The sequence below is a fragment of the Kogia breviceps genome, chromosome 2 (genome assembly GCF_026419965.1).
Source record: "Kogia breviceps isolate mKogBre1 chromosome 2, mKogBre1 haplotype 1, whole genome shotgun sequence".
In the NCBI taxonomy this organism is placed as follows: domain Eukaryota; kingdom Metazoa; phylum Chordata; class Mammalia; order Artiodactyla; family Physeteridae; genus Kogia; species Kogia breviceps.
Window position 1 is genome coordinate 90,048,065 of NC_081311.1, and position 13,542 is coordinate 90,061,606.

The following is a 13,542-nucleotide window of genomic DNA, read 5'->3' on the forward strand; positions in this document are numbered from 1 at the left end:
GTACAAAAGTCCTGGGTGTTAATTTTAATATTTGCACAAGATCTGTTTTCCATGATATGTTAACACCTAAAATTTCACTAACTGTCGATGTTATTTTCTATTGAGATTCTGGAGCCTAGGGAGCTATTTGTTCTTTTTGTTTATTTTCATTCTTATTTCCCTGAAGCAAGAGACTTTGTATGGCCTTCAGTGCAAAGACTTTAGACCAATTCTTTGTATTACACTTGGTTGCCTCTTGGCTATATAACTTCTGAGTGCAAATCATTGAACTCTTTAACAAAGTATTGTAGAGAATAAATCATAATGGGTAAAATTTGTTCTTTGTCTTGCCTCTTTTTTTTGAATAGTAGTAATAGTCATTTTATTATTATTTTAGTCATTTTTATTTTATTTTTCTAAATTTTATTCATTTATTTATTTATTTTTGGCTGCGTTGGGTCTTCTTTGCTGCGCGAGGGCTTTTCTCTAGTTGCAGCACGCGGGCTTCTCATTGCGGTGGCTTCTCCCGTTGTGGAGCACAGGCTCCAGGAGCGTGGGCCTCATCAGCACTTGTGGCACGCAGGCTCCAGAGCGCAGGCTCAGTAGTTCTGGCGCATGGGCTTAGTTGCTCCGTAACACGTGGGATTCCCCCCGGACCAGGACTGGAACCCATGTCCCCTGCAGTGGCAGGCAGACTCACAACCACTGCACCACCAGGGAAGCCCCTAGTCATTTTATTTTTAAAGACAGCCAACCAGATCATATTTGTTCAGCCTGCATGTTTTTGTGTGGTGTTGATGATACCCAATAACCTTGCACTTTTATTTATTTACTTTTTGTGGTTGGTAGTAATGCTATTGGTTTATTAGAGCCAACTTTTCTGAACTAAGGTTTGTGAACCCTTTAAAATTTGGATTTTTCTAGAAAGAGGGTTCATAGTTCTCATTAGGTTCTCCAGTGAAACTGACCTTGCCCAGAAAGCTACAACCTGAACTCGGGGGTGGGGGGGATGCTCAAATTTAAGATGTCATTTGGTGAGGTTAATTAACCCAAACAAAGACCCTGGGATGCTGGTGTGGTCTGACCTAAAGGAAAATGTTTCTTGCTTTTGGATGGCCCAGAAAGGATGAGGTGTGTTTGGAGAAAATGGCAAGGAATAATTTTTCAAACCTTACAAACATTCATATGTTGATATTGTTAGTCTTTGGTTTAAATTTTTATTTGCAAGGATGTACAAATTTTTTTTTAACATACCCAGTTCTGAAGCCCTTACAGCTTGGCCACAGGTATACGCTGTCAGGGTTAGATGATAATTTTGGAAATAGATCACAACAACTGGTTAAACACAGACTTTGGTAATAACTCTGGGGTGTGTGAGAGGAATTCTGTTCCTTCAAGAGAAATTATAGTTCTAGAGATTAGTATTCCATGTTCTCAGTTAAACAGCATGGGATTCCATATTTTTTTTTGTTTTTGGTGGTGGTAAAAGATATATAACACAAAATTTGCCATTTTAAACTCATTCTGTTGTCTGAAATGTGAACTAAGCCATGTGGTCAGAGATTGGTGGTTCTTGTGAGACTGAGGGTGGAGGAAGTGCTCTAAAGCTGCTTCCAGATCAATCTAGGGTCTGTGACCTTGGCTTGAATATCTGCCTTTGAAAGGCACTCACTGGGCTGGTTGAAGAACTTGACTCTGAGCCAATAGAGTACAAAGAACCATAGTAGCTCTTGAGGAGCATAATGACCTCTTTCTCTGTATCTTTCCATATCTCTCACACCCCTTGCCACTTTCTTTTATGATGGAAAATAAGTCCAGATCTTGCATCAACTACTCTTAGTGAGCTCCTTTTGGGGACAGCTCTAGGACTGATTCATCTTTTTAACCTCAAGGTTTTGCACTTAAGTATTTATGATGGTTTTCCTGAATGAAAATGTGGACAAAGCAACCTATGAAACATCACTATGTATTATTTGTTATTCTCCTTTCTTCTCTCTTCACCTGTTGACTTCTCTTCTGCTGTGTGTGTTGGGTATGGGGCTAGCCCTGGGGGCAGACCATGGTAAGTCCAATAAGTAGTAGTTGCTCTGTAAAGCCCTGTTGGATGGATAGATGAGAGAAAGAGGCCTACGCTGAGTTCAGGACCATTTCCCACACCCAGCTGCTGCATGTCCCCAGACTCCTCGGGACATCGGTCCACAGCTGTAATGAACTGTGTAGGAAAGCCCTTCAAGGCGGTAATAAGCTCTAACAATACTATATAACCTGCCATTAATTCACCGGATACATTTCTTCTGGAAATACAGATACAAGGCAAATTAACTTTGTGAAAATTATATTTATAAATCAAACGAATACAGGTACATATTCTCGTCTGATAATATCCTCATTCATTTTCTGTTAACAGAGTTCACATGATACCTAAACGTGGTTCACTCCTGAGCCAGGCAGTGCACTGTGATTATTTCCTTCATTGTACAGCCATCTGCTTTCTCTCAAGTTGGAAACTTTTTCATTTGCCTACTTATCGTTTTTAAAATTTATTTATTTATTTTTGGCTGCATTGGGTCTTCGTTGCTGCCGGCGGGCTTTCTCTAGTTGCAGCGAGCAGGGGCCACTCTTCGTTGCGGGTGTGCAGGCTTCTCGCTGCGGTGGCTTCTCTTCTTGCGGAGCATGGGCTCTAGGCACGTGGGCTTCAGTAGTAGTGGCACGCGGGCTCAGTAGTTGTGGCTCATGACCTCTAGAGCGCAGGCTCAGTAGTTGTAGCACACGGGCTTAGTTGCTCCGCGGCATGTGGGATCTTCCCGGACCAGGGATTCCAGGGATTGAAACCGTGTCCCCTGCATTGTCAGGCGGATTCTTAACCACTGCGCCACCAGTAAAGCCCCTGCTTACTTTTCTAAGTATCATCCAAATGTTCCAACAGGCCTCTCAATATCACTATCCACATGTTGAGAAGCATTGGAAAAAATCCACTACAAAGCAAACATTTTAAACGCTTAAGGCATTGTAAGAAATTACACTGTATGTTTTCGGAGTCACCTACCCAGCGTCCCATCAACGACAGTTCCTTGGGTCGGTCAGCGCGTTCCTGCATTTCATCTAATCCTTCCCTACGCCCTGGGAAGCAGGTATCCTCATCCACACTTCACCGGTGAGGTAGCTGGGGCTCAGAAGGGCCAAGTGACCAGTCCCCACAACGCGCGGCGAAGGGCGTACTGGAGAAGAGAAGGACGGTTTCTCTGGAAGCGGCCAGCGCAAGAGGCGCCTCGGCCCTCCGGGAACCCCCGCGATCCCGCGGCTCTGGCCCGTCTCCGCTTCCTTAAGGGAAGCTCAAGGCCTGTGCAAGTCCCTCGGCCCCGCCGGGGTCCCGCCCGCCCCGCCGGGGTCCCGCCCGCCCCGCCGGGGTCCCGCCCACCCACTGTGGCCCGCCCATCCCCAATGGAGCCCCGCCCCGTTTCCAAGACCACGTCCCTTCCGTGGCCGCGGCTCAGCGCTTCCGCTTCCGGCGGTGTGGGCTGCGGTGTGCGGCAAGACGATGGCGGCCGGAGGCAGTGATCCTCGGGCTGGCGACGTAGAGGAGGACGCCTCACAGCTCATCTTTCCCAAAGGTGCGGCCTGGGGCTGCCGGACTGCCCCCGTGGTCCTGCGTGGTCGCCGCAGACCTGGGCAGGCGCGGCGAAGGGCAGGGAGGAGGGGGGTGCGGGCCGGCAGGGCAAGGTGCCGCGGGAGGGGGCCAGCCGGAGTCCACGCCTGCAGCCCTGGAGCCGTTGGCGGCCTCTTTCTCCTGTTTAAGTAGTTCGTTTTATCCGATAAGCTGCGACGTGCTGGAGGGATGTATCAAAGATAAAGCTGGCACTAAAGGGTAAAGGACAGATTTTAATCAGTAATATACTATTGCAATAGAAAAGAGATTCAAACGTGGACTCATCTAAACTTCGATCTGTAGAGGTGACTGGGCATTTTAAAGGAAGAATGAAGGAATAAGGAGGGGAGTGAGCGGGGCTTCAGTAGGGTCGGGGAAGTGAAAAATTACGAAAAGCGGGAAGCGGGGGGTTGGTCCATTTGAAACCCCTTTGGATTTAACTGGCGGTTAACTCCTACCCTCCCACACCCCTCGCTCTGGGCTGGGAGACAGGGGCCCTGTCTTCAGGTGTTGGCTGGAACAAACAGTAAGTTATTTTGGCAGCCTTCCGTTTTCATAAACAGGCACTGTAAAGAGCTAGAGTCGTCCCAGGGATGCGGCCTGGAGCTATTAGAAATCTTGTTAGTGTTTTAGTGTTTTTAATGTATTTATTTTATTTTTATTTCTTTTTGGCTGCGTTGGGTCTTCGTTGCTGCACGACGGCTTTCTCTAGCTGTGACGAGCGGGGTCTGCTCTTCGTTGCGGTGCGCGGGCTTCTCATTGCGTTGGCTTCTCTTGTTGGGGAGCACGGGCTCTAGGCGCGCGGGCTTCAGTAGTTGTGGCACGTGGGCTCAAGAGCTGTGGCACACGGGCTTAGTTACTCCGCGGCATGTGGGATCTTCCCAGACCAGGGATCGAACCCTTGTCCCCTGCATTGGCAGGTGGATTCTTAACCACTGAGCCACCAGGGAAGCCGTCGTCAAGTTTCTGTGGACCAAAGTTGAATCCTTGGCGAGAAGAGGGCGCACAGGAAGGAGCCTGGAGTTTGGTCAGGGAGAGAATCTGTCAGATGGCTGGGAGTAAAGCACATTTGCTATCAGAGAACTTCCTCTTTGCAGTGTGATGTGCTTAATATTAAAACCCCAAATAAGTAGAAAGCTTAAGATTTTAAAGTATCATATCTTACAGGTAGTGGAAAACACAAAGTAAGTGGGGGAAGCCTTAACAGTACCCTCCTTTTAAAAAAAAATATCCACAGTAAAATGTGAAATTCCACACCTTTTCACCCAGAGGAAACAACCGTAAATAGTTTAGTGCTTATGCTTCCAAACTGTGCTCATTTATAAATATATACTTATACGTATACACTTTATTCTTTGCAAAAATAGAATTATGCTACAGAAATCATACAGCTTTTTAAAAATTTGATGATATATTGTGTAAAACTGTTCTGTTCTTTCAAAGGGCTAGGTAGTACTTAATGGTTATACCATAATACTATTTATCTGTTGATAGACATATAGGTTGCTTCTAGTATTGTATTTTATAGACTCAAGGTGAAATACTTCCTTACATAGGATAGCTTCATGGAAGTTTTGGGCATGATGGAAATATATGTTTGTTTTCTTTTTTTATGGTGTAATAACTAAGAGGGAGATGGTTTTCTTAATTTCATGATAAATTAAACCAGTTTTTCGTATTTAGGTTTTGTCTAGGTACTTCTTATTCAGGTTTTTGTTTGTTTGTTTTTTAAGTACTGTACAGTTAGAAATTCCCTGGCAGTCCAGTGGTTAGGACTCGGCGCTCTCACTGCTGGGGACCTTGAGTTCAATCCCTGGTCGGGGAACTAAGATCCCACAAGCCACGCAGCATGGCAAAAAAACAAAAACAAACAAACAAAAAACCTGAAAAATACTGTACAGTTGTGGGATATGAAGCCTCTGGATTTCTGCAGGGACAGAGACTTGCTGATAGTCTCAAAGGCAAAAGGAACGTTTAGAAGCTGACTTTTGGAGGAATATTTTCAGCTGACATTTATGCTTCTCACAAATAGAGTTTGAAACAGCTGAGACACTTCTAAATTCAGAAGTTCATATGCTTCTGGAGCATCGAAAGCAACAAAATGAGAGTGCAGAGGATGAACAGGAACTTTCTGAGGTCTTCATGAAAACTTTAAACTACACAGCCCGTTTCAGTCGTTTCAAAAACAGAGAGACCATTGCCAGTGTACGTAGGTGAGTGCTGAAAGAAAGTTTTATTAATCCAAACTATTAGACAACTGCACGTAGAATGCTGTCACCGCCTCCTCCACTCCTCCCCACCACCCCGTGGGCATCATCTGTACGATTAATGTAAGTAAAATAATGTCTTTGTCAAAATTTTGCAATAGCGTATATGGTCAGAATCCTCCTTGGCCCCCTTTTGCTGTACCCCAAATCCCAGTTATCTCCCTGCAGAGTGACAACTGTCAGAAGTCTGTTGTTAGCCATCCAGAGCTTGCTCCACACATTGGCATACACACCATAAACACACAGCATTGTTTTCTTTTTCTTTTTTTTAATAAAGTGGGCTTATTTATTTATTATTTCCCTGATACGTCCTAGAGATCTTGCTGTGTTAACAAATATAAATCAGGAGCATTCGTTCTGGATCTTTGCTTTACCATTCAAAAGGTGACCGGCTTTTACCATTTTTTCCTGAGGCATTGCTTCTCAAATTGGTTGGATGTGCTCTGGGAAACAGTGAGGTGCTGGGGTATATAGGAGGCCCCAGGGAAAACAAGAGCTGTTTTAGCATTTCTTTGATTTCTTCAAAGATGAACATTATCTCATGTGAATTAGATAATCATTTGAAGTTCTGATATGATTTGAGCCACTAGAGAAGTCCATTTTTATAAACTGGGTGTCATCAGTGTTACTTGGTGGTATGGTTTAAAACATTTCTGCATTAAAGCAAACAGTTACCAGTATATTGTGAAGTAAAACAAATAATATATATGAACTCTTTTTTCGAATACTTTAGTTGTATTTATTTATTTTTATTATTATTTGTTTTGGCCGCACCACGCGGCATGCGAGATATTAGTTTCCCGACAAGGGATCGATCGAACCTGTGCCCTCTGCATTGGGAGCTCGGAGTCTTAACCATTGGACCACCAGGGAAGTCCCTGAATTATTGAAATAAATCATGAGGCTTAAATCCTTGCAGTTGCAGAAAGTCATTTGTGCCTGTGCCCCCGAGTTGGTTGTGGGTACTTGTTTGCTCTACTCTGGTGAAATGTTTGAGAAGTACTGTCCTAAGGAAAAGCAAGTGGACAAAAAGATGTATATATGCAAATATTCTTCAGAGAGCTATTAATAATAGTCACAGTTGAAAAAAAACTAAATATTCAACAGTAATTAAATAAATTGTGGTAAATCCATTTGATGGACTACTATACTGTCTTTGAAAATTATGATAGAAAATGAAATTGAAGGATGTTCACATAATTTAGGTGCGCAGAAAATGAAGTGATAAAGCTGTATATGAAGTATAGCCTGTTCTGAAAAGTGTGGGTGTATGCATGGGGAAAAGATTACATACAAAACTGCAAAGTGTTGAACCAAAGAGAGGACTTGAATAAATGAAGGTGGACTTAAACATTCACGAATAAGAGGTCTTAATACTGTAAAAATGTCATTTCTCCTCAAATTAATGTATACATTTAGTGCCATCCTAAATCCTCAAGGTAATGGGTATATGTTCTCAAATATGCTCGGAACTTTGTAAGTAGGATTTTGGATGACAGTGCATTCATTGTTATACCATCTTGAACGTCTGTAATTTGTTTTGTGGCTGTTACTGTTATTCCACTGATAAAGCATAATTGGCCATATAATTCAATTAAGATGAGGTGGTAACAGGTCATTATAAATAAACGTACAGTGGCTGAGGCAAGGCGCCGACCGCCGAAATCCTGCCAGTGAGCAGCAGAGGCTGCCTAAGTGGCAACGAGAAAAATATATCCTCTGCTGTGAAAAATAAATAATAGTAAGTTAATTAACGAACGCCCTCCCAAAGATCTTAAATTTGTAAGAATGGTCAGAAAAGCTTTTTTTAAAAAATAAATATATTTATTTATTTTTGACTGTGTTGGGTCTTTGTTGCTGTGCGCGGGCTTTCTCTAGTCACAGTGAGTGAGGGCTACTCTTCGTTGCGGTGTGTGGGCTTCTCATTGGGGTGGCTTCTCTTGTTGCTGTGTGTGGGTTCTAGGCGTGTGGGCTCAGTAGCTGTGGCTCTTGGTCTCTAGGCAAGCGGGCTCAGTAGTTGTGGCACACGGGCTCAGTAGTTATGGCTCACGGGTGCAGTTGCTCCATGGCATGTGGGATCCTCCCGGACCAGGGCTTGAACCCATGTCCCCTGTATTGGCAGGCGGATTCTTAACCACTGCGCCACCAGGGAAGCCCCAGCAAAACTTCTAAAAAGAAAAAGGAAGGGGAATTTGCCCTACAAGCTGTTAAAATGCATTAAAAAGTGACAGTAATGAAAATAGTAACACTTTGGCCTGAGAATAGATAGGTGATTGGAGCAGAATAGAAAATTCAGGAACAGATACAAATCCAAATCTATTATGTTTTATATGAGTCCAGTATATGGCAAAGATGGTACTGTCAGTTACTGGGAAAATATTTTGAAATGAAGTTGTAACTCTGTATACCTTATACTAAAATAATTTCTGAAGGAATTAAAGATTTAAATATAAAATATGATGCATAAAAGTGCTATGTGATAACTTGAGTGAATATACAGTTTCGGCTGTGGTTAGCAGGACTTTAAATGAGGGGAAACTCGATGGACTATAGCTGGCTATAAGCTTTGCAAGGGCCAGGACTTGATTATATTAATCATTGTAGGCACTAAATAATTTTTAGTTGAGTAAGTAAATGAATTTACATAAATATCTTTAAATAAAGTGCCATAAGTAAAACCTAAGTTTGAATAAACTGGGAAAAGGATTGATATCCTCAACGTTAAGAGCTCTAACAAATAATTAAGAGATGATACCCAGTTTATAAAAATGGATTTATTAGTCTCTAATGACTTGATTTATATCAGAACTTCAAATGACTATATAATTCAAATGAAATAATGTTCATCTTCAAGGAAATCAAAGAAGTGCTAAAATAGCTAAGTAGGTTTAAAAAGAATGGGAAACCTGGGACTCCGTGGTGGTCCAGTGTTAAAGAATCCACCTTCCAATGCAGGGGACGCGGGTTCGACCCCTGGTCGGGGAACTAAGATCCCACATGCCACGGGGCAGCTAAGCCCGTGTGGCACAACTACTGAGCCCGCACGCCTCAACTACTGAGCCCATGTGCCTCAACTAGAGAGAAGCCCGCGTGCTGCAAACTACAGAAACCATGTGCCCTGGAGCCTGCGCGCCACAACTAGAAAGAGGAAAAACCAGCATGCCACAGCTAGAGAGAAGCCCACATGCTGCAACGAAGAGCCCACGTGCCACAGCGAAAGACGCTGACACGAAGATCCTGCATGCTGCAACGAAGACCTGACGCAGCCAGGAAAAAAGAATGGGAAACCTAGTATAAGAAGTAGGGGAAACAGGCACCATCTTTTATTGCTGGTGGAAGTGTAGTGTATATTGGTAAAGCCCTTTCAGGGCACTGTCTCTCAGAAAGAAGCCATCCAGTTATATCATATTCTTTGACTGAATAATTCTGCTTCCAGGAATTTATCTTTAAAGCACACAGTAATCAATCAAGTGCACAAAGAAGTATACATTTACAATGATGTTTAGAATGCATTATTTTAAGTGATGAATAATTGGAAACAACAGAAATGTTCAACAGCAGGAAATTTGATATATAAATTTATGGCCCAACCTTTCAGTGCAATGCCATGTTCAAGGTAAAGTTATGTGTGTACTAATATGCAAAACAGCTTCTGTATTGTTACGTGAAAAAAGGCCAGTTACAGAATAATGTGTTATAATTCCTTTTGGGGTTTTGTTTTGTTTTGTTTGTTTATTTGTTTTTAATTATGTGAAGGGGGGATGGACTCTCCACGAAAATGCTAACACTGGTTATTTCTGGGTAGAATTTCAGGTTATTTTCCCATATTGGGGTTTTGTGGGGAGGTTTTTGGTATTTTTTATAAATAAGCATGTGTTCATTTTACAACAAATCCCTGCATATAATACATACACTACATTATGCACCTCTGCCTATGTAACTAAGTTCACAGTATTTTCTTTACAAAATGAAAATAGCTTTATTAGGTGACGAAAACTTACAAAACAGAACGAGTGAGTTTGTATTCTAAAACATAGAAAGACGTTTGGAATGGCATACTAAGATGGTAACATTGATTTTGTTTAGGTAGTGACTTTCATTTTTCTGTCTTTATTTTCTCAATTTTGTACAATAACTAATAGGCTTGTAATCAAGTGGTAAGGACAGGAAATGTTTGTTTCTGAACAGATAATTAAGGTCCTCTCTGAAACCAGATTTACCATGGACGACCTCTGTTTTAAGAAGTCAGTGTGTGAGAATCCAGGATGTGATTTATATTGATGATGTTCTTTTTTACAATTTGAACTAGAATTACATTTAAAATAAGATGCAGTTTATACATAGATTTGCACAAAGTAAGATATGCTTGTATTTGTTTATTTTTTAGATACATTTAAAAGAGAATTTTCTCCAAGTCAAAATGCCTGGTAGATTAGGGACATCTGACATCATGTGTTTGACATAAAATTAATAACAATGGAAGCAAAGAACAGTGGTAGGAAGAGCGAAGAGCAACAGAATAAATTCTTGGGGGAAAGGTTGTATAGTCTCGAGGTAGATAGCAGTTTCTCAGAAGTTATCATCGCAAGCATTCTCTGCCTTGGTGTGCTCGCCTTGCTTTCACTGTCTCTGCCTGATTTCGTTGTAGCTTCCTGGAGAACAGGAAGAGGAATAGGAAGTGGTTTGAAAGTGGGGTTTTGCAGCAAACCTAACCATAATGGGAAGATTGCAAGTGCTTTATTTTTTCTCTTCCTTGCTAGCTACATTTGATGCCCTTTTTCCTTTTCATCATTGTTTGATTTTGTTTGTTTGTCTTGATTTTCTTCCCTGTGATCAGCTTGCTGCTCCAGAAGAAGCTTCATAAGTTTGAGTTGGCCTGTTTGGCCAACCTTTGTCCAGAGACTGCTGAGGAGTCCAAGGCTCTGATCCCAAGGTTAGGACTGGTTGTGAAAAGCTCTATGTGTATTGGATAAACTCTTACAAGTAGAATTACTGTGTCTAAAAGCTGTGTGCATTTAAAATCTACATAGATAATCACCAACGTTGAATGAGTGCGTTTGTAATGAGATTGATGGTTTTATAGCACACCGATTGTTGGCAAAAACGTGAAACAGCTGAAACTCTGGTACACTGATGATAGGAGTGCAAATTAGTACGGTCACTTTGGAGAGCAGTTTGGCTACATCCAGTAAAGCTAAAGATGAATATACCCTATGGCCCCCAAATTCATTCCTGGGTACGTGTCCTAAAAGCAACGCATACGTAGTTTAAAAGAAGACATGTTTTCCAATGTCTATTGCTGCATTGTTAGTGATAGCAGAAACTGGACAACAATCAAGACTGGAGAAATAAATCATTGTATGATCATACAATGTTTATTATGTAGCAGTGAAAAAACTAGTGAACTAGGACAACGTGGAATAATGTCAACAAATGCCAAATTGAATTTTGAGTGAAAAAAATTGCAGAAGGATACATACAGTACAATGCCGTTTCTTATAGTTTAAAACCAATACTGCATATTGCTTGTAGATACATTTACATATACTATAGTAAATATTAATATAAAAGTACATGTAGGAATGATGAATACCAAATTTAGGATAATGGTTACTTCTGGGGAAGGAAGAAAAGGAATTGGAATAGGGGAGCACACACAGAGCCATCGATTTGTGTCTGTCATATTTATGAAAGAATCAAGGAGGGAGGGGGACTTCCCTGGCGGTCCAGTGGTTAGGACTCTGCGCTTCCACTGCAGGGGACCCGGCTTCACTCCCTGGTCAGGGAACTAAGATCTTGCAGGCCACACAGTGTGGCAAAAAAAAGGGGGGGAATCACGTGGGGATAACTTTTAAAATTAGCTTATTTTCTATACCTTTTATATGTTTGAAGTACTTCATAATGTTTTTTAAAGGAAAGAACTAAGAGTTGAAATGTAAAGGTGTCAGTGCTTAGGGGTAAGCAGAGAGGTGGGCCAGTGGTGCTCAAAGACTAGCATGCACGAAAGAGGAGGGTGGGGAGCACTGTCAGTCGCTGCAACACTCACTCCTTTTGGTTTTCTTCTCGTAGCCTGGAGGGGCGGTTTGAAGATGAGGAGCTACAGCAGATTCTTGATGACATCCAGACCAAGCGCAGCTTTCAGTATTAATCTCCAGATATCGCTGCTGCTGGGGGAACCACATCACATCCCCAGCACAGCACCGCTGGCCCAGGATCCAGGGCCGACTTGCACAGAAAATCTATTGCAGAAGACACTTGGGCTTCCTTTGGATAGAACCCAGTGCTTGGTCTTGGTTTAGGTTGCTGTTTCAGGCTCGACTGTTGGACCCTGGTGGCCAGCGTAACCTTGGAGAGGCCTTGCAGCGGCTGCCTGAGCTTGCCTCTGCGGAGGGTGAGGTGGGGTGACGTGCATCTAAGCCACACTGCTGGCGCCTCATATCACGGTCTTTGGCCCTTGTGTTATTTTTGGTTCCTAATATTTCATGTTTTCATTTCAGTGTGTTCATAATTGTTGAAGCTATACTAGAACATGTAAAACTGGTAATGGGAAACAGTCTCACCTAAATGCAAAAGGAGCAATTAAACGAGACCTGTATCATTGTTTGAAATTCTTAAAGAGAGGATGATAGCGCCCTGGCGGTGTTGTGCTTAACCCAGGAGACAGGGAAGAGGTTGCCGTGAAGAGTAGTTACACCTGAGGGTAATTGCTGAGCGCTGTGGGGCACGTAGCCTTGAGATGGACAAGTACTGTGCCTTTCTTCTCGGATTGCTGCACAGCATAGATTTGGAGTAAGTGGTCTTTAAGCACTTACTTTGTCACTGCCAGATTCAGATTTTTCCTTCCTGGACCAGATGTGAAGGAGTGAGCACTTCATAGTGTCCTCATATGGGGCATCGGGTCCAAACCTCTGGCCTCCTGCTTAGCAGCAGGTGTTCTGTGATGGAAGAGACGTGGAAGGAGGGAGCCTGCCACTTCCCGAGCCACTATAGTGGCGCCACTCCATCAGAGGCTAGTTGCGGAGAAAACACTTTAATTACTAAACACTGTGGCTCTGAATTTTCTGAAGGGAAATATGCCTGTTTTCTTCACCGTTTGGGGATTTTTCTTTGAGGCACTTGTTGGCTCCAAGTGAATTCATGGTCCAGAGGAAAGGCTGGGGAAAGAAGAAAGCTGGCTTTAAAAGTCAAGGTCATTTCATGTCAGCTGCTGACTAAGGCAAAAATAAAAGTTCTTTAATAAAGTCTTTCAGTTTCTGAAATGTCATGGTTTCTGAGTCACCAATATTCTTGATCATTATTTGAAGGAAATGTCATTCATACCTGAATTAAAGAAGTATTTGAGGAAATAATCTTTTCATCCTTGGGCAACTTTACTTCTTTGAGACTCAGTGTTCTCAATTGTAAAATATGGATAATGGTTTCTATTCCACAGATGTTTTTAAAGATTGAATGAGAAAATTATTAAAAAGAGCCTATTGGTGTCTGACATACACTATACCCCAGTAAATGTTAGCTGTTATTAGTCAGCTTGCTTTGTAGAAATTAGTGCAAGGGGGACTTCCCTGGCGGTCCAGTAGTTAGGACTCTGCGCCTTCACTGCCGAGGGCCTTGGTTCGGTTCCTGGTCAAGGAACTAAGATCCCACAAGCCA

The 13,542-nt window shown here is 42.4% G+C and overlaps 1 protein-coding gene across 1 annotated transcript; it reads left to right on the forward strand.

Moving 5' to 3' along the window:
* Positions 1-3,464: 3,464 nt before the first annotated feature.
* Positions 3,465-13,151, forward strand: POLR2D (RNA polymerase II subunit D). The gene is made up of 4 exons (XM_059052636.2): positions 3,465-3,590; positions 5,658-5,838; positions 10,730-10,825; positions 11,962-13,151. Exons 1-4 carry the CDS (start codon positions 3,518-3,520, stop codon positions 12,038-12,040), a joined length of 429 nt encoding a protein of 142 aa, XP_058908619.1. The 5' UTR covers positions 3,465-3,517; the 3' UTR covers positions 12,041-13,151.
* Positions 13,152-13,542: the final 391 nt, after the last annotated feature.

Bases quoted from the DNA above. Each gene is read 5' to 3' on its own strand.
- POLR2D (XM_059052636.2), top strand. From the start codon at position 3,518: ATGGCGGCCGGAGGCAGTGATCCTCGGGCTGGCGACGTAGAGGAGGAC. The intron at 3,591-5,657 runs GTGCGGCCTGGG...TCTCACAAATAG, and splicing joins ACAGCTCATCTTTCCCAAAG to AGTTTGAAACAGCTGAGACA. The intron at 5,839-10,729 runs GTGAGTGCTGAA...CCCTGTGATCAG, and splicing joins ACCATTGCCAGTGTACGTAG to CTTGCTGCTCCAGAAGAAGC.